This window comes from Accipiter gentilis, chromosome 4 (genome assembly GCF_929443795.1).
Source record: "Accipiter gentilis chromosome 4, bAccGen1.1, whole genome shotgun sequence".
In the NCBI taxonomy this organism is placed as follows: Eukaryota; Metazoa; Chordata; class Aves; order Accipitriformes; family Accipitridae; genus Astur; species Astur gentilis.
Window position 1 is genome coordinate 30,313,605 of NC_064883.1, and position 19,735 is coordinate 30,333,339.

The 19,735-nt window shown below is 41.9% G+C and overlaps 1 protein-coding gene across 5 annotated transcripts; it reads right to left on the reverse strand.

The window, feature by feature from the left end:
• Positions 1–320: 320 nt before the first annotated feature.
• On the reverse strand, positions 321–19,714 carry LOC126037976 (Sjoegren syndrome nuclear autoantigen 1 homolog). 5 transcript variants are annotated; one of them, XM_049798959.1, is made up of 2 exons: positions 18,166–19,208; positions 321–1,438 (listed from the first exon to the last, which is right to left on the reverse strand). In XM_049798959.1, the coding sequence occupies exon 1, from the start codon at positions 18,551–18,553 to the stop codon at positions 18,209–18,211; it is 345 nt and encodes a 114-aa protein (XP_049654916.1). In that variant the 5' UTR covers positions 18,554–19,208; the 3' UTR covers positions 321–1,438; positions 18,166–18,208. The 5 variants fall into 5 exon arrangements, with proteins under 5 accessions (XP_049654916.1, XP_049654915.1, XP_049654920.1 ...); XM_049798958.1 differs by lacking the exon at positions 321–1,438 and adding an exon at positions 19,606–19,714 and having other exon boundaries at positions 18,015–18,622; XM_049798963.1 differs by lacking the exon at positions 321–1,438 and adding an exon at positions 19,610–19,712 and having other exon boundaries at positions 18,015–18,622.
• Positions 19,715–19,735: the final 21 nt, after the last annotated feature.

Genomic DNA, 19,735 nt, shown 5'->3' on the forward strand with positions numbered 1-19,735 from the left:
GAAACGTATCGCAAGTGACAAAACAAATTGTTTAATCTCCTTGCTTGACAGCAGATAAACTGGAAATGAGATTTTCTCTCTTCTTAGTCAAGTAGAAATGATGGGGACGAACAAACTCCTAAAAATAACAGAGTAGCTAAAATCTCTGCTTTCTCTAGAGCAAACGTAGCCCTTTGGGAAAGTGCAAGAAGTACCATCTGTGTTTCCAAAAATCTGAAGTTAATTTGTTGCAGACATCTCTGTATTTACTGTAAATGGACATATTTTGTGTTGCAAAACAACATGTTGCAATGATGAAAAATAACCTGAATCCTCCCATCCAATTAACTCCAAAGGGTTTTCTACCTGGAAAAGCTCCATTTAAAAGATCAGTTTGTTTTGCATTAGACATCAAACCTATCCGGTTTTTAAGTTGGTTTCACACACATATTGAGAGCTGTTCACAGAGGAAGCTGAGAGGGGAAACTGTGAAGGAATTGTGACTTTTATGACAGATTCTCTTTTTCTGATTATCAGACAAGAAGTGTATTTTACAAATAGCTACCATCTTGGTGAAAGGTTTCTTCAGAATGGACAATGCTACAGGCTTTCCTGAGAAATCTGTTCTTTTCAGCATACCTGCTAAGCACTGCTGTTCCTTGCAGTTCATGTTAAATGCAAGGCAGAATTTAGAAAATAAGCTTTTTCATCAAAGTGTTTAACTGGAATTTAAAACGAATTCAGAACATAATTCTGAGATTATGAAAATGAGTATTTGCTTTAATAAAGCATATCTGATGGGAAGCCAAGGGAACACAGGACTTGACTTCAGCTGACAGCAGCTAAGCATCTTTGTTTTAAACTACAGCTGGAATCAAGCCATGAAATACACATGGATATGTGGATCTGAATTTCCCCAACATTCAGTGTGCAGTTTGAGTCCATTACAAAGGTAAGTTTGGAACTAGATTTTAATCTAAACTTTTTTGAAGCATAGAGTCCCCAGATAAATGTTACCCTGTGAAATGTAGAAAGGCAGGCAGTGCACAGGAGGCTGAGGCACCACGATGCCTTTTTATATTTGACTGCAAAGATTTAATGTCTGTTTTTTCTTGTAATGCTTGGCCTTTGAATGACTGAGAGCTCATCCAGACAACTGCTCCTGTGGCAGCAAAAATCCCCTTGAAGAGTTGTTATCTCAGTTTTCTCCTAAATCCAGACAACTGGGTTATGAGAATGCAGAAAATGTGGAGTCATTTAGGCAAACGATGATGCAAACAGAAAGAAGTGAGCCCCGGAAGGCAGCGCTGTGGCAGAGGGGATGACAAAGCCAGGCACTGTCACTGCTGAGACGAGTTCAGGGCAGAAAAATGTTTCTGGAATGCATATGTGATTCCTCATCCCCGGCTCATTGTTCAGGAGCTTAGATCAATACGCTGCAGCAAAGATTCCCAATGAGCTGAAACAAAACAAAACATGCATTTACGGGAGCATTGCCATTCAAGAGCACGCATTTCCCAGTTAAAATGAAGGTCAGTCATAAATTACATCTTTGATTCCCTCGGGATTTCTCTCTCTGGCTCTGTTTTGGCAGTTTAAGACCCCTTTGATATTTGAGCAAGGCCTTTCCCTTTGCACATCTGATCTTGATTACGGTTTATGGCAATGGTAATTCTTTACCTCCCCAAGGCAGCAATTTTGAGAAGAGAGAGGGAGAGCAAGTACAGTATGAATGTTTAGGAGAGGCACACTGCATAGTGTTTTAACCATTTCTCCATTTTATAGCTGTGTCTCTTCCCCATGGATCGCCCTTGCACACAGCAGCACTAACACTGAGCTCTTCCTACAGGAATGCCCCATGTCCATCAGTGAAATTACCATGTCTGGAGGCAGAAAAAATCGGGTTGTGTATTTACGCATTGAAACGCTGACTTCTGAACAATAACGTTGTGGGATAGGGTTTTAGATGCTTTGTGTTTCCTGGTGACCTCAGAGTAATCAGGTATCAATAAGCGCCAAAGTTTTTCTTCTGGCTGCAAAGTGCAGTGGCCATGTCTCAGGGGTTGCCCTCCCCACCTCTCTCCCGCTTTCCAAAATGAAAGGGAGTGTTCTTACTCAGTTTCTGGAATGCAACTTCATAAAAGAAGGGTAGATTTCCACATGGTTCAACTTTGTGCCAGTCAAAATTGCCTATCTGCTAAGCCAAAAATACACCGAGGCTTTGCATGAGGGAATGGGATGGGTGAAACTGGGTCTTGCACTGTTTTTCCATGTATGCAAAAGACAGAAACAAATGTTCCAGCTGAGAATATGTTGAGAGCATTTGAGACAATGTGAAGGTGGCAGAAAATGTTCGATGCTGGTTTGCTTTTTTTCCTATGGGTGGTATGAGGCACTTTGTTACAGGCAATTATAATTGCAATATGATTTTTCATGTCAGTTTTTAACATATACTTCATTCTTTTATTGCTTTCACTTCTTTGGCTTGGTTATACTGTGAGCTCCTTGGGTTTGTTGAGGCTGTTCACAGAGTTTACAATGTGGAGGGCTATTGAATATGAATAACTGCTCTTGAAACTGGCACCATCAATCTGCCCCCAAATGAAAAAATATTCTTATAGGCTTAGGGGATGATTTACCAAATTCTTTAATTGCCTGTATTTGGTTTGCGTGGCAAGGTTTTGGTAGCAGAGGGGCTACAGGGGTGGCTTCTGGGAGAAGCTGCTGGAAGCTTCCCCTATGTCCGACAGAGCCAATGCCAGCCGGCTCCAAGATGGACCCGCTGCTGGCCAAGGCTGAGCCCATCAGCGACAGTGGTAGCATCTCTGGGATAACAGATTTAAGACTGGAAAAAAAGTTGCTGCGGCAAAGAAACTGCAGCTGGGAGAGAGGAGTGGGAGAAACAACTCTGCAGACACCGAGGTCAGTGAAGAAGGAGGGGGAGGAGATGCTTCAGGTGCCGGAGCAGAGATTCCCCTGCAGCCCGTGGGGAAGACCACGGTGAGGCAGGCTGTCCCCCTGCAGCCCATGGAGGTCCACGGTGGAGCAGATATCCATCCGCAGCCCGTGGAGGACCCCACACCAGAGCAGGTGGATGCCCAAAGGAGGTTGTGACCCCGTGGGAAGCCCATGCTGGAGCAGGCTCCTGGCAGGACCTGTGGAGAGAGGAGCCCATGGAGCGGGTTTCCTGGCAGGACTTGTGACCCCATGGGGGACCCACGCTGGAGCAATGTGCTCCTGAAGGACTGCACGCTGTGGAAGGGACCCACACTGGAGCAGTTCGTGAAGAACTGCAGCCTGTGGGAAGGACCCACATTGGAGAAGTTCACGGAGGACTGTCTCCTGTGTGAGGGACCCCACGCTGGAGCAGGGGAAGAGTGTGAGGAGTCCTCGCCCTGAGGAGGAAGGAGCAGCAGAGACAACGTGTGATGAACTGACCGTAACCCCCATTCCCCATCCCCCCCCGTGCTGCGGAAGGGGTGGTAGGTAGAGAATTTGGGAGTGAAGCTGTGCCCAGGAAGAAGGGAGAGGTGGGGGGAAGGTGTTTTAAGATTTGGTTTTATTTCTCATTACCCTACTCTAGTTTTATTGGCAATTAATTAAGTTAATTTTCCCCAAGTCGAGCCTGTTTTGCCAGTGACAGTAATTGGTTGAGTGATCTTTCCCCATCCTTATCTTGACCCACAAGCCTTTTGTTATATTTTCTCTCCCCTGTCTAGTTGAGGAGGAGAGTGATAGAGTGGCTGCATGGTGCTTAGTTGCTGACTGGGGTTAAACCACAACATTGCCTTTCAGTTACTACAAATGCCATCCTATTAGCAAAGATAAGCCATGTGTACAGTTCCTTTCATAAAGGTGACCACAAACATCACACTGGGAAGTGCAGGCAAGCTGGCAAATTTTGCCGCTTTGGTGTTTGATTCTGGTGCCCGGCAGAAACACAACAAGCAGAATTGCCAATGATTTTTTTTTTGTTCGCTTGCGTTTTCAAAAGTTTAAATGTGTTTTAAAATATGTCTACGTGCATTTTAAATGGGTCTTCCAGACTGCAGTAGAACTTCCCAGGTACACATCATATTTTGCCATGAAGATACCAAGGAAATGTGATGAACAAAGGATACTCGGAACATTTTCCCTGGAAGAAGGAAATTTCCTAACTCCTCATACATAAGACTTTCCTAAAAGTAATGCAAAACTTCCACAGCGCAGGAGAGGAACAAAGCCGTACCAGCTCTCACTGTTCCAGTGACACAGTGAACCTGCTCAAGGAACATTTTATAAGGCAAAATTTCCACTTGGCCAATGCTAAGGAAAGGTCCAACATGGGCTTTTCCCCTTTATTATTTTAATTAGACTTTCAGTATTAATTTGGAACGTATGTTGAAGACTTGTGAAGAATACCACGTGAAGGAAAAAAGCGTTTATTGCATATATCTGTACATTTTCACTGAGCTGCAAAGTTGAAGAGTTGGGGACCCTCCAGCCTGCCTGGGTAGCTGGGGGGGAGAGCGTGAGCCAGCGGGGAGGCCCAGCACTGCACTGCACTGCACTGCCAGCAGCTGGGTGGGTGCCCAGCCTCGAGTGGTAAACGCTGCAGAAGGAGAGCTCTCCTTCACTGGGTTGTTCTCTCATAAATCAGCCTAATTATCCTAATGAGGAGAGCTGCGTCCCTCTGCCGCGAGCCCTGCTGGTTTACAGAGAGAGGGAAGTAAATAAAAAGGAACAATGCTGGCCGCTGCTGCGGGAGGGAGAACAATAGTCCTGACCCTCCTCCCCACCACCACCCCCTTCGGAGGGAAGAAGCGGGATGGCTTCGTGCGCGCCCCTGGAGTTACTCCAGATCAGAACTGAAATCAGACACTGGGCTCGTCAGCATCTGCTGAAGGAAAAAGCAAGTAAAACAGAGGGCAGAGGCATGTTGTTTTCAAGGCTCTAAGAGAACGTTGCTAAGGAAAGAAAAGGATGGGATACAAGGCTTTGCAATGTCTGGCTGAGTAACTAACGCGCTAAAAATACCGACCTGAGCTCTAATAGCAGGATCAAGTCTTAGCTTTATGCCTTTGGACTTTTTTAGAGTAAGAAGGTAGATTTTAGGTTTTGAGTTAAAATTCTACAAATTTGTCTCCTAGAAGATGTATTTTGCTTCCTGTTCTTGCTCTGTATTAGTTTAAGTCTTCTTGCAAATTAGAAACTTGTTTTTCTGTAATGAAATCTTAGATTCTTATTTACTACACAAATCTGGGAGCTGAAGCTTTAAGCAAACCACAAACTACCATGAGATTTATTATAAAAATATGGCAGTCAAAATTATGTGCAGCCCTGCTCATTGTTTTCTATATTTTTGTCATGTTCCCTCTTATTGTCCCCTCTCTGTGATGACTGAAACAAATCATTCAGGTCTAGATCGCACATTATGATATCCACAAAACCTCCTTGCTATTGTTTGGGCCAAATTAAAAGCGTTTGTCGAATATAATTGTGGAATGGCATCAAAATTCATTTTCATTTTGCTGAGGATTTAATTATTTCTATTGTGATAAATTATTCTTCATGTTAGATACTAAATTTGTATGCTTTAATAAAAAACATTTGAAAAATTAGACAATTCTGGCAGTTCTTGTGACACTCTACTCTCAGGAAAATTCCTCTGGAAGTTCTCAGCAGCTCATCCTCTCCTTTTCAGTGTCAGTTTTACTAAAATGTCTTCATCCTCCCCTCTGTACAGCATACTTCTATCTTTACCTCCAGTTTGATAAATTATTCCATTTCTAAATCCCATCTTCAGTTTCCAGCTAGACGTTGTGATGATATTTTTGGCCTTTCAGACTCCAAAGCAAGCTCCATAAATACGAGAAAATGCTTCTCTTCAGTCATCTTCCCGTCTACCTTTGTGTATTTATTTCCATGAGCTAAATATATTGTGATGTTAGCAGATCCCCTAGACCCTCTTTCAGCCCTGAAATTGCTTGTTACTCTAATGTTCCTGATTCTGGGAAGCATCATGCCAGGCTGATATTTCTCCTGGCAGAAGAGAAGCCATGTACCGCTGCTGGATGTGCTGTCTCCCAGGAGCCAGCAGCCATCCCTTCCCCTGCCATGCCATGGGGCTTCTAGCTTCTGCCGGCCTGGGAGCTCTGGAGCTCACTCTCCAAACCAGACCTTGCTCCATGACACCTGCAGATCACGTTGGGGCTGGACTGGAAGGAGCTTCCCTGACTTATCTGAGTAAGTGACTGTGAAAAGCTGGGTGAAGTTGCTAAGGATAGTGAGAGGGGAATTTAAACATTCATGCAGAGAAAGCAAGTTGTGTGCTACAGCACCTACAACCATGGATTACAAGAGTGCCTTTCTTAAAGCCATTATAATTGCATCTTACTTGGTTGAAGTATAACATGGGGTGAAATTTTCAATAGGGCTTTGACCATGATCAGCTTCTAGCATTCAAAAACACATAGATCGGGCCAAGCACAAAACGTGAGACACTCATTAAGTCACGAAAAAAAATCTAGAATTATTTATATTTGCAATTCTGAGCCTTTCATGTTTACTTGTTTTTGTGTTTTCAACCTTTTCATTACTAGGAACAGAAATATAACTTCAAAGGCAGGGGGGAGAAGAACAAAGAAAATGCTTTGATTTCAGGAGCCAGGCCTTTGAGAAATGCACCAAGAATCCTGAATCTTCAAGTCCAGAGCATTAGCAAGCAGACCACAAGACCCACTAACTTTCAGTAAGCTTTGTGGTATAAAATCCTCTTGGGCACTTATTAAACTCCTAGTATTACCTCAAAACTCATTCCAGAATTTTAAAATTAGTTTTGTTATCTTCTTTGCTACCACACAGGACACAGCACTAGAATCAGAAGTTACAGATGTGGAAATCCAACACTTTGAAATCCAGTAACACTGCGCAACTGCTTTGGTTGGTTGGTTTTAGGGGCTTTGCTCATGCTAATGAGATGATTTTAACTACAAGTTAAATCATAACTTCCCAATGTAACAGAATCCCAGTGTAGCAGAGGTAGCATCTTGTAGCTCAAGCAGCATATGCATACACATACATATTTACTTTTATTTACACTTCACGCAGAATAGAAACAAAGAGACTCCCAAGTCCTTCTGACTGCCTCAGTGTAAGCCTGCCTGGGGTGGTTTTGTACAGCATGCGTTACCTTCATTTATTTAATCACCTCCTCTCCCCCAGCATCCGCAAGATGGCCCCTTGTCCCATGGTTCTTGCAAAACCGACTGGCTCCTTCATGTTCGGTGGGAATGATGGGCTTGGGAAACAGAAGCTGGGCTGTGCTCTGAGGGTTCAGGCTCTGAACAGGTACCGCTCTTAAAATCTCTCCTGGATGAGATTATCCAGGAAATGTACTGTTAGCCAAAACAAATTATTTTTGATAGCTCTCTAAAACATTTGGCTGTGCTTTCCCACCAAACAACCAAATCCAAAAGCTATTTAAAACAAAAATGTTCATGCAAGGCAATATGGGAAGTTTTAATTTAAGTCCACAGAAGTCAAGTTACACCTCATTGTATTTGGTTGCTGCTGACTTCACCAACACCTGAAACTGTGAAATACATATCAGCACAATCTGAAGTTAAAAGGGTCATCTTAACGTCTGAGAACTGAGCTTCACTCTAGCTACATCGGTGTAATAATACATGGCATACTAAGCCAGTGAAAAGGACTTTTAACTAACAGTTACAGACAAATTTCATACCTATATAAGCACCAGTGTGCACTACTTTATTAAGCTCATCTAAAATAGAACAAGTATTTTAAACTGAACAGGTCTGAGACCAAAAATCCATGTTTTGGACAGGCAATACTTGGAACCAAGAAACTGCACACAGGAGTGCAGCTACTGGAAGAATAATTGGTCTGCAATGACAAGCAAACACAGCATTTTGTTGTTTCTCCTTCAATGGCTGCTGGCTTTTAGAATTCGCATGATGAAAATTTTTTTCTGAAGGAAAAAACAGAGCTCCCACGGGGCAGCTTTAACTGCTTCCCATGTGGAACTGTTGTTTCTTGGAGCAAATTATCCCATTTATTATTATTCATACCTTAAAAAGAAAGAAAATTCTTTCCCTACTCAGCCCAGTAACAATGTAGGAGGGAGTGAATTTAAAAAAAAAAAAAAAAAAAAAAAAGAAAAGAAAAAAAAAGAAAAAAGCCCTCTCACTTGCTACTTCTGCAAGCAACACCGCTCAATTCAGATCAAAGCCAGCAATTTTGTCCTTTCGTGCTTTTCCTCCTCTTTGATGGAGGCCAGTACCAGACACTGCTCTGCCCCAGGTTCTTCCACTACATTATCAGAAGTCTGCCCTTTCTTTGTCAGAGATGAAATGATGTGTGCTAATAAAAGAAAATAGAATTTGTTTGGTCTGGAGGAGCCAGTTTGTCACCAAGACTTTGCTATCAGTAAATAAAAATAGAAATTTTTTAGCAAACCAGCAGGATTTTAGCCAGTGTGAAAATAACTGAGCTACTGACATCTTTCAGATACTGTGTTTGCATTCAGTCACCTCAGACAGCAGGAAAACCAATTGTTCCTTAAAATGTTATAAAAGTCTGTGCGGACACTGTTGGTACCCAGAGATTTCACAGCATGCAGACTTTTAATTGCCTCTCCTTCTTCTCTGCAGATGAAGGCATCTGGAATGTTTATCTCTAGCACACATTACTGGGGAATATATTAGTTTGTAAAATAGAATAGGATTACAAAGAAAACTGCTGAACACATACAATGTCTTGACATAAATTTTTACAAGTAGCCTTACTGTGAGCATACTCCACTCTGTCTTATAATGTGTTTATTATTTTGCAATATAGGTCGTATTCAGAGCTTTGAAGACCTACATAGCTGACCTATAATGGCTTCCTCGATGAGATAACTGATCTGCAAGCTCCAGCATTATATTCCTTTCTCCTCTTTTTAATTTCAAGTTATAGTCTTTTCTCAAACACAGTGCAATCATTTCTGGAACAAACTCGAGCCACTCTGCACATAGCCTTAATACTAATTAAATTACAGCATCCCATATAGACCTTCTTTATTTGCAGAAGACTACAAAGTCTGCATTTGCTGGGGCAAGGATATTCTCATTGACAAACATAGTAAACTTCTGTTCTTTAATCTCCACAGCGTATCAGGAACATCACATTCCAGCCACCCATCACTTCAACCTGGAAGTCTTTCTAGGATGGGTTTTTCATAGGATAAAACTCCTCTCAGATCAGGTGTCATTTCTCTACCACATAAAATTCTTACCCCGTCCAACCGTAACTTTTGTGACACTATCAAACTGAATGAAATCTGTTTTATCTTTGCAAACAATTTTTCCAAGTGTGCCAGAACATGCCTGGACAATATGAAGATACTGAAAGTATCTCCGACCCACCACATGACAGAAGAGCAGTGTATTTCTGGTCAGCAGCTTGGGATAACTAAAAACATGGGAAGCAAGGGACTAGAAAATGGGGGCAACAAAAGCTGTTGCAGCAGGAAGAGGAGGTTAAGGCTACAAATGAGGGTTCATATAGTAGCAAGACTGTGGCGGTTATTAAAAGCAGAGGGTACACAACCTAATGCAAGTTCTTACTGTTCCTCTGACCCACCACCTACAGTCAGCTCCCAAACACCTGCAAGTAGAGGCTTGGAGAGAGCAGGTCTGGAAAGTGAGAGTAGCCGCTCTGGAGCTGGGCTACTTTGTCATGAGGAGTGTATCCATGGAGAAATGAGTAATACTTTTAAACATCATCATGACGCTGCATGCAATGTGAAGTGAGTAATAGCAAAAAAGTATGCATCCAGTCAGTTTTATCTATCCCTTCCCCCAACACACAGGTTGAGAATGCATAATCAAGTTGGTTTATGTCAAACACCAAACAGGACGTGGATCCCTGGGAAGCGGTCCAAGTCAGAGTATTCACTTGAGGCTGAAAAAGCAAAGCCTCCATTCCCAGATCTGTCCCTGATTTGGGGTGGATTATTACCAAGTGTCACTGTCTATGAAGGGGGATAAAGATATTAACATTCTCTGTAAGATACTTTGTGATCTGTTGATTGGAAGCACTTGCTTATATATCCTGTATAAATATATGTATGTATATACTCAGCATTTTAAAACACTTAAAAAATAAACCCAGAATGGCATAAAAACAAATCTTGTTTCAGTTAAGTTGCTGCTGTACAGGTGGTTTCCTTCTGACATTCCCAAAGAACACTCATATATTCACATGAACAACATGAATGCATATGGCAGAGTGCCACAGGAGGCCTCAATGGAATACTTCATTAAGAAACAAACAAAAAACCAAAAGTACATTCCAAATTGAACAAGCAACACTTGTTGCAAATCATTTAAACTACTAAGGGGAGCCACAAAACTTGCAACTTGACTGAAGGATTAGATAGCATTTGACCAGGAATTTAGTGTACTACTGTGCTCATTTTGGCTGGGATAGAGTTAATTTTTTTCAGAGTAGCCAGTATGGGGCTATGTTCTTCATCTGTACTGAAAACAGTGTTGATAACACAGAGATGTTTTCATTACTGCTGAGCAGTGCTTACACAGAGCCAAGGCCTTTTCAGCTTCTCACCCCACCCCACTGGTGAGGAGGCTGGGGGGGGCACAAGGAGTTGGAAGGGGACACAGCCGGGACAGCTGACCCCGACTGACCAAAGGGATATTCCAGACCATATGGTGTCATGCTCAGCATATAAAGCTGGGGGAAGACAGAAGAAGAGGGAGACGTTGGGAGTGATGGCATTTGTCTTTCCAAGTCACCGTTAGGCGTGATGGAGCCCTGCTGTCCTGGAGATGGCTGAACACCTGCCTGCCCATGGGAAGCGGTGAATGAATTCCTTGTTTTGTTTTGCTTGCGCACACAGCTTTTGCTTTACTTATTTAACTGTCTTTATCTCAGCCCACGAGTTTTCTCACTTTTACCTTTCTGATTCTCTCTCCCACCCCACTATGAGGGAGGCGAGTGAGCAACTGAGTGGTGCTTAGTTGCTGGCTGGGGTTAAACCACAACAACTACACAGGGAATACAAACCACTTACAGGCTTGCAGGCTTCAGTGGAACTTGGGCATCTGTATTTTTCCCCTTGGCCACAGGTTTTTGAACTTGAACAACTTGAATCTAAAGCAAGAACATTTTAGGCTTCAGAGAAAAGCCCCTAAAGGAAACAGGATTTAAAATAAATATCCTTCTCATGGAGTCATATCTGATGTTGCATATACCTAAGACAGTTAAGATTCCCTGAGCTTCAACAACAGAAACAGGTTACACTTTTCTAGCAAGTTCAGTGACTCCTGAGTGCACAGGATTTCATAGGTATGTCCACATGGTCAACTGCTTTTTGGCAGGGCAAATTAACCCTTGCTGAGCACGTTACTGCAGCAGCTACACTGCTTCCAGCTATACTTGAGCTCTTGCATTTAAAGATAACCCAATTGCAATCAGGTATCACATTCCTCATGACTGACAGCATGGACTGGGTTTTATTTTTTTCAGCTTGCTTCGGTGGACCTTGCAACAGTAAACTATGACCATTATAACCACTTGGCTTGAATTGTCTCAACAACACCTTACCATGAGACAGGCTAACAAAGATGCTTCTCTCTTTCCACAGGTGGGTGGTCTCTACTAAAAAGGCAGCTCTCCTCCTGCCCCACGTCCCCCTGGGATGAAGTATCCATTCCCTTCAGGCTAGCAACATTCTTGAGGAAGGACCAGTATTTAATGAAAAGTACCTTGGGTTTGTCAATTACAGCAAGTAATCCCACTTACTATTGGACAGTAAGCAGCACAAATCTCAAGCAGGATTTCTGTTACTGAACAACTGTACAAGCATATGAAGAATTACTGCTAGTTTTTTTGTTTTCAAACACCTGAAAGAATACAATTCAGCCCTGAATACTAGCTATATTAAAAATATGCATCACAGGAGTCTGTCATGCTGATTTTCAACTTAAAGTGTTGCAAAGTGTTCTTACTGTAAAAGAAAAAAGAGGCTTTAAAAAAATTAAAGCTTACAGAATATGAAAAGGATTTTGTCTCTGGAACTGAGACACATGCCCGATCAGAATGGGTCTATAGGTTGTATCAGATTGTTAATAACCGTATAACAACAAAAAAAAAGAATACTACAAAGAAGAATTTGACCTAATTCTGAATACAGATAGGGAGATTTGAAAGCGTTTAGGAAAGAAATTTACTATTTTTTTTACTATGTTCAACTAAATCAACTATATGAAGTGGTTTAAAAAAAAATGTAAGATACAGATCTGTCATGGACTATGAGGGAAGTAATTTTTTAGAAGTGTTCCCATACACACATATCAATGGAAAACCTCAAGCTCATTACAAGAGCTCTCACTGGAGCATGAGAACCTATGCATATGAAGCTCAAAAAATTACACCTATGAAGATATAACTTTAAAATGTTCCATGACCAGTCTATTCAGTATCATACTTTGAAAAATGTTTAAAATTAAGTGTTAAAAATTCTTCAGCCTCTTACTTGGTTTTATAGTCTCTACCTAACACTTCCATCTTCTGGATTTAGGCTGGCCACTGCAGGAAGCTGTGTGTCTGCCTCTCAAAAGATAATAAAAGAGAACACTCAACACCATTATAAATCCTTGAGGTACTACTACATATATTCTATAAAACACAAGTGGTGGTAAGCAGAGAGAAGTCATCCCACATAACTTCACATGCCTTGAAGTGAGGTGTGAGTAAAACTGAAGCTCCTATCACAGTCAGTGGAATCATGACCAATGCCACCTCCAGAGGGAGACAGATACGACTTTTCTCAAATGCCTTTTCTTGAATGTGATCTCTGTCTACAGGTACCCATTTTCCTCCAGTACAGATGAATCCTATTCCAAGAGTAACATTTTCACATTTATGATGTTCAAATGAAGTAGACTGACATGTATAACCAGCTTTGAATGATGTAGCAAGCCTATTGCTTGCTACAATCAAAATGCCAAGATTCAACACCATTATTTTCAATGCTGCTGCTAAATAAGATATCCAAGTTAGTACTAAAATTTACTAATTAACCGTAGTGGTTACTGCAGCATATCAATAGTCTAGTCTTGCACAAATAGACAAAAAAACATGCAGATTGTTCCACCCCACAAGATTTTGTGAAACCACTACAAAATTAAAGTGTTTTATTAGCCCCACTTCTTCTAACATATTTTTGTAAAATCAAACTACAACACTCAACTACTTTTTACACAAATCCCATAAGTTAAAGCTACGAATGATCAAATAATATATAGCTACCTTTTCTGCAAGCCTGAACTTCTCCATTGTGTTTTAGCAGCTAACATGCAAGTTGTGTCACCTGCACACATCTGGTTTTTACAGCTAGATATTGAAGGAAACTTCATCTGAAATCTAATTGAGGAAGACAACAATTAAGGACTACTCTGGGGCAACTGAAATTAAAGACAGATTTATAAAGCAGTAAGGGGCAAAGAACAAAAAAACCCCATTTCCAGTTTAAATAAAAAGGAGTAGAACAGTCACCCCAGAAGCAGTCACAGTGCTTGACTTGCCCCCCACCGCCCAAGTAACACAACAGACATTGACAAAGCAATTGGTGCGCAAACCAAACCAAGGGCTAACCTGTCCTTCCCCCCACCAGGGGAAAATAAATAAAAAAATATATTTGTATCTCTATTTAAAAACACACACATACATTAAAAACAAAGTGAAATGAGCACTCTGATTTTAGGAAAACTTGCCTACCCATCTGTTAAAAAACCAAACAAAACAACAAAAGACAAACAAATCAATATTAAAGCATCTATTGATACTTCTTCATTCACTACTGAAAAGGAGGGAAAAAAACTTATAAAAGAAAATGAACTGGTTTATCTACTTCTTACAAAAAACCCCAAGAGCCCAGGATCTACTCAAAGTTAAGGACAATTTCAGCAACGGCCACAAGCTACATCTTCTAACTCAAATTTCTCCTAACAAGCAAAATCATCTAAGGAGTAATAGATACTGGTCTTCTGTGCAGGACTCATCTACACGATGAATTAACTGTAGACATTTGATCCTTTTGCTAACAATCTTCTGAATGTTCTTGTTCCAGAATTAAGAGTATCTTGTTCCAATTTAGCTTAATCCACTTAATCCATTCGGAATGAGACACACTTATACCACAAGAGCTAGATGGAATTGAGATACTGAATTCTGAAATTGCAATCCAAGACCCAGTCATCTGGGTTTAGATTATAGCTCGCTTTGTTGTTTGAATAGACAATTCTTTGGGTGTTTGAAAATGCCTAGTCTTCCTAGCCTAAAGACTTCCTAGTTCAAGGAAACAAACCTCTTGGTTTACCAAGAGCCAAAAAACTGACCTTGGAGAATTTAGGCAGCGGGATGGCAATCTGACATACACACGGAATGCATCTAATACACTGACAGGACTTAGGGTTCTTTATAAAACCCAAGTACTTCACTGATTACTGTTCATAGGAGAGCTACTGTTCCTACTGTTCATAGGAAACAACAGTAACACATCCTGTGTGAGCCTGACAGTACACTTACCCAGCAAACAGGAGGCTCAGATTCCACAGCCTCTTGCTGGAACTGGCCACTGTGCAGCTAAGCACGCCACTTTGTGTGGACAGAAAGAAGTAAAAGGCAGAAAGGGGAAGCAAAATGCAGGTTGCCTCTGTAGCTTACTTGTCAGTGGACTTAAAGGAGTGGGGAGAAGTCCAGACTTTGGGCGAACCTCAGATGATTTCTAAGATTTGATTTATTGGGTAGCAGGAACCATAGGCAGTAACTTAGTACAAGCACACTTAAAGCAGAGAAAAATTAAAAGGAAGCCCACCTCTCTTTCTATCACACCCCCCATGCTCCATTCTTCCCAATGGACTGCACATCCATACTTATTCTCCACCCCAAAAATTAGGGCCCACCCCAGTCCACTCAACTCCATTCCTACAAGGTGATTAGCAGAAACTGTGTGGGGAGGTACCTGAACTGAAGAGTAAGCATCTCCGCAGAGACAATTATGGATTTTGAATGATTGCTTGTATGTGGGACTTCACCCAGTGGTTCATATAATCACCTCCACACAGCAAATTACTTCAACATACCATCCACAAGCAGTTTCTTTGGTAACCACCCAACTCTATCGTACATAATGAACTAAATTTACTTGGCAGAAGTCAACACTCAAAAGTTTTGAAAAACCTGCTGATCGCTAGAGTTGTATGTGCTAGGTACATATTTATTGCTATAAAAGCTGGGAATCATAATCTCTCCTCCAGTTATGTACTGTTATTTGGAAACCAGGTGGAGGTGCCACTACATAAATTCAGGAAATTAGACCACTGCTCTAGATGCTTTTCACTGGAGCTTTGAATCAAGCACAGGCAGGATTGCTCACATACCAAATAAGCTACAAGACACCCAACAGAGCACTTCAGATTAGGCACTATAATTTGGTAACGTGAACTTTTGTCATTAAGGCCTCTAGATTGTAAGCACTCAAGTAACTTACTGGATCTAACCCAGTCATATAAAAACAATATAAAAAATTAAGTCAGGAATAAGTATGATGCTTTAAATTTATAACGTGCCTTATTTCAGGCAAATCTTCCATCACAGATTAGCCCTACAGAGCTGCTGTAATCTGCAAATTATAATTTCTGTTCAAGCAATACTGTGTGCTAATTTAGTTTGTATGTTTTCTATTCTAAACAAACAGAAGCTCTTTAAGAAAAGCTCTTTATGTCAAGATTTATACTACCTGGAAAAGCAGTGAAAAAGGCTTACCACTTCAATAAAAGGACATGTTCATTTGGGTCAATACAGAATATAAAGGTAAGAGCTATTTCTGAGTAACAGCTCTGCAGGTGCACTTACTTCACAATGACTGCCACACTTGAGAGTTATTCTACAAATAGGGAAGCCCTAGAGATATGGTATTATTGCCCTCCATTTGTGAATCTGAATTTAAACAAAAATTTTACAGATTGGGATCACTGAATGGAATTTTAACAACATTTCAACCTTTTGTTTGAAAGTTGGGAGGCCCCAGTGTGTGTAAATACTAACCAACAGTTACATATTTCCCTTAGTTTTGTAACATAAAAAATTCAAACATCTCCAATATTTTAGTTTTGAGACTGAAATAGCTACTCTTAGATGCAATAATGGTTGTGAAGTAGACTTCCTTAAAGACTTACAAGGCTTCCCTTAAAAATTCTTCAGTTTTAATAGCCTAAGTAGAGCAAGAAGAGGCATTATTTATAATATATTATTATTCTAAGGCAAACAAACCTATAATTATTGTTCGAGACTGATAATACAAGAAAATAACTGTACTGTTCTCTATAAATGAGCTTTCTATGATACAATTTTTTTTTCACAGACAATTTTAAGTTCCCTTCCAGATAATAAAGTTTACATATGCAATTCTAAAAAAAACTCCTTGCTCTTTAGTTGATACCTTTTCCTGAGTCTTTCTATTTTGATGTAAATTAGTTACTACTACCAGACTAATGGAAGAGAGAATGCCAAGAAACATCCAGTCAAATAAATCACTTTTTTGCTACTAAAAAATTATCAACACTTTTTGTGTTTCACTTCAATATAAACATGGCGGTCCTGAATACTGCAACACTACAACAGCAGCACCCCTGAGATTATCTGGTTTTATCACCTCAGCATTACTCGAGGGAAGCCAGTGGAAATGCTATACAAGTAAATTGTTGGATTAGCTCAGTCACACTAATCCCTGATGAAACATGGCAACCAGAAGAACAAAATTTGCTTTGTATTATTGATGGAAGACCTGTTACTGAAACTATTCACACCTACATACCCTTTATACTTGCACCTGAGACACAGTTATCAAGTAAGAAGATTACACAACTGCACTACTTTCAATTTAGTTAACTGGTATAGAATGAAGATTTGACTACAAGATACAGTGTAAAAATAAAGTTACTGCTATAACACATGAATGAGCAGGACAAAATGCACGGGTATATACACACACAAACAGAGAGGTTTAGTAAATACTGGAAATAGAAAACAGGATTAAATTGAGATTTCTGCCATGCTGTTACCTCCTCCCTGATCTCTATTTTAACCTCATCTGTAAGAATGCCCGACAGCTGCAAACTACTTCGAATCTCATTTTCTACTTTCATCCTTCATTTGTATTTATTTCTCACCATTCCAGGTTGTTCACAATTCTTTACAATCGTATTACAATTATTTAATAGATCAGTATAGAGCTAAAGGGCACTAAAAATAAGGTTTCCAGAAGTTCTATTATTGGCTTTTCGCTAAGATTATCTTCTTTGGCCTTGCATTTAACTCTTAGTATTTTTGATTGAACCCCAGTAGTTTTTTTAGGGCCTCTAGACACTGTTGAAATACAGTCATCTGTTCCCTGTCCATAAGTGGATTAGTTGGTCTGAGCACACATGATGTAGCTGCCTGCAGCGGGAGGCATGCACTTGCACCAAAACCTGTCTTTTGGTATAGTGTGCCTCTTTTCTAAACAAGACTTTTGAGTATAGCTTCAGAAGATGCACAAAGCATATACAGTCTCACAGTTGAAGCCTCCATGCCCTGCATTAGTCATGTTTTCTCACTTTATCCCTCCATTATTCCAGATCAGTAAGAGTTGATTGTAAACAGGGCCTGTCTTTGTGCATGCGTCGGACAGAACTCCAAACTCCTAGAGGAAGCTAAATAGTTTGTTTCTATTTGGTCCCTAACAGTAAAGCCTACGCACCTGTAAAGTGAAAAGAAGTAGTATCTGATCTACTTGCATCCACTAGTTTTCAGTCAAACAGGAATTCACCGGTAGCCACCCAAAGCCAACAAATAAAACATGGATATTTTTTTTTTTCCCCGTCTTCAGAAGAGCCTTGAAGCATCACCATGTCAAACCTGACAGCCTCACCTCTGTCTCAACTACCTATTTGCAACATAGTTCTGTAGTGCTTCAGTAATTAAGATTTTTCTTATAACAGCCAAACAGCAACTTTATTTCATCTGTTTTCTAGTGCATTTAAAAAATAATAATAAAACATACAGAAAGGTTGGAAGAAAAATCCCTCTCCGCTTATACTGTTGTTGTAAGGTTCTGTGGCTAACCACATTTCTCACCTAGTGGAATTTTAGCACTGTGGAGTCCAAACATTTGACCGTTTCACGTTACATTGGTTTTCAGCTCTGGCGTATGCTTTAAGCTTCCCACTTCCTTCTTCAGGACATTAAGTAAAGTTCTAGAACTATCCAAAATCTTCATGTAAGCAGCTTCAGTTTCAGCAAGAATCTTATCAAGCTCATTCCGTGAAGCTACCTTTTGGGCCAGGTTTTCACATACACACTCCAGTTGCTCACTCAGGACTTGGATTTCATGCTGGAGTTTATTTTTTTCCTCTTCTGCTTGCTGGATTTGTTTGTTCAGCTCTTCTTTTTGCATACATAAGTCTTCAATGCATTTCACTAGTTCATTATTGTAACCCTGAAGAACAGCTCCCTGCTGAGTCATCCTCCACTCCTCTCCCAAAGCTCTGCCGCTGCTCCCTGAAGTCCCCTCTCAGCAACAGCCTTCTACGCTCTAAAAAAAAAAAACAAACACCAAACCAAAACAAAAAAACGCAACAGAAAAACAAAGAAAAAGTCTGTGAGAGAGTTACCGTGAATAATGCTATGCCAGCAGACAGAGCCACGGGGAAAGATGCTCTGTTTAAGGTTAACATGTTAGTTCCAAGTTGTGCCACATCCCTTCCCTTTGCAGGAAGGGGGCAGGACAAAATTCGGCATCTACACTATACCTTTAGTGAAAGCTCGTCTCCCCTGTGATACCCTCCCTCATCGCAATGCCAACTCTGGTATCAAAATACTTCTATTACATTTTATCATATCTTAATACCATTCTGAACACACGATGCTTTGTACCTCCGAGTTCGAAGGTTTCCTCAGAAATAACCAAACGACCCCTCTCCCAGGAGAAGGCTCAGCGGCCACCGCCAGCGCTCGGCGAGCCCGGGACCACCTGAAGCGAACCCCTCTGGCGCCGCTGGCTCCTCACGGCCGCCAGGATGACAGTTTTACGCGTGTGCCGAGGCGCGGACGAGCTGCTTGCTCGCTGGAGGCGGCCGTTAGCGCCCCTCACCCGCCGCCCCCCACTCAGACCGTGCCCCCCCCCCCCCCTCGGCGGCGGTTTACAGCGCGCCCGGGCCGTTCTGCCGCCAGCGCCTCGTTCCCTCGGCGGCCGGGGCTGCGGCGGCCTGGCGGCGTTTCTTCAGGGGCCGGGAGCAGAGCCCCGCCACCGCGGGCGGGAGAAACCGCCGCCGCGGCCGGGCCGGGCCTGACCCGCGCCGCCGCCTCCCCAGGGACATTTTAACAACCTCTTCGCCGCCGAGCGCTTCCTCGCAGAAGACGAGCCGTACACAAAATGGCTCCTGCCTATACATCAAGTCCCTGGGCGGAAGGGGAGGAGGGGGTAGGTAAGAGGAGACCTTCCCTTTCCTATCCCGCGGCCGGGCGCCGCTCCCCCCGCCCCGCCGCTGCTCTCGCAATTCCCCCTACTGCCCCCACCTGCCTGGCGTTCCCGCCCTGTCGGCTCCCACCGAGGAAGCCGGGTGCCCCGCCGCGGCCCGGCTCCCGCTCGGCGCGGCCCGGCCCGCCCGCGCCGGGAAGGGAAGGGAAGCGCAGCGAAGCGAAGCGC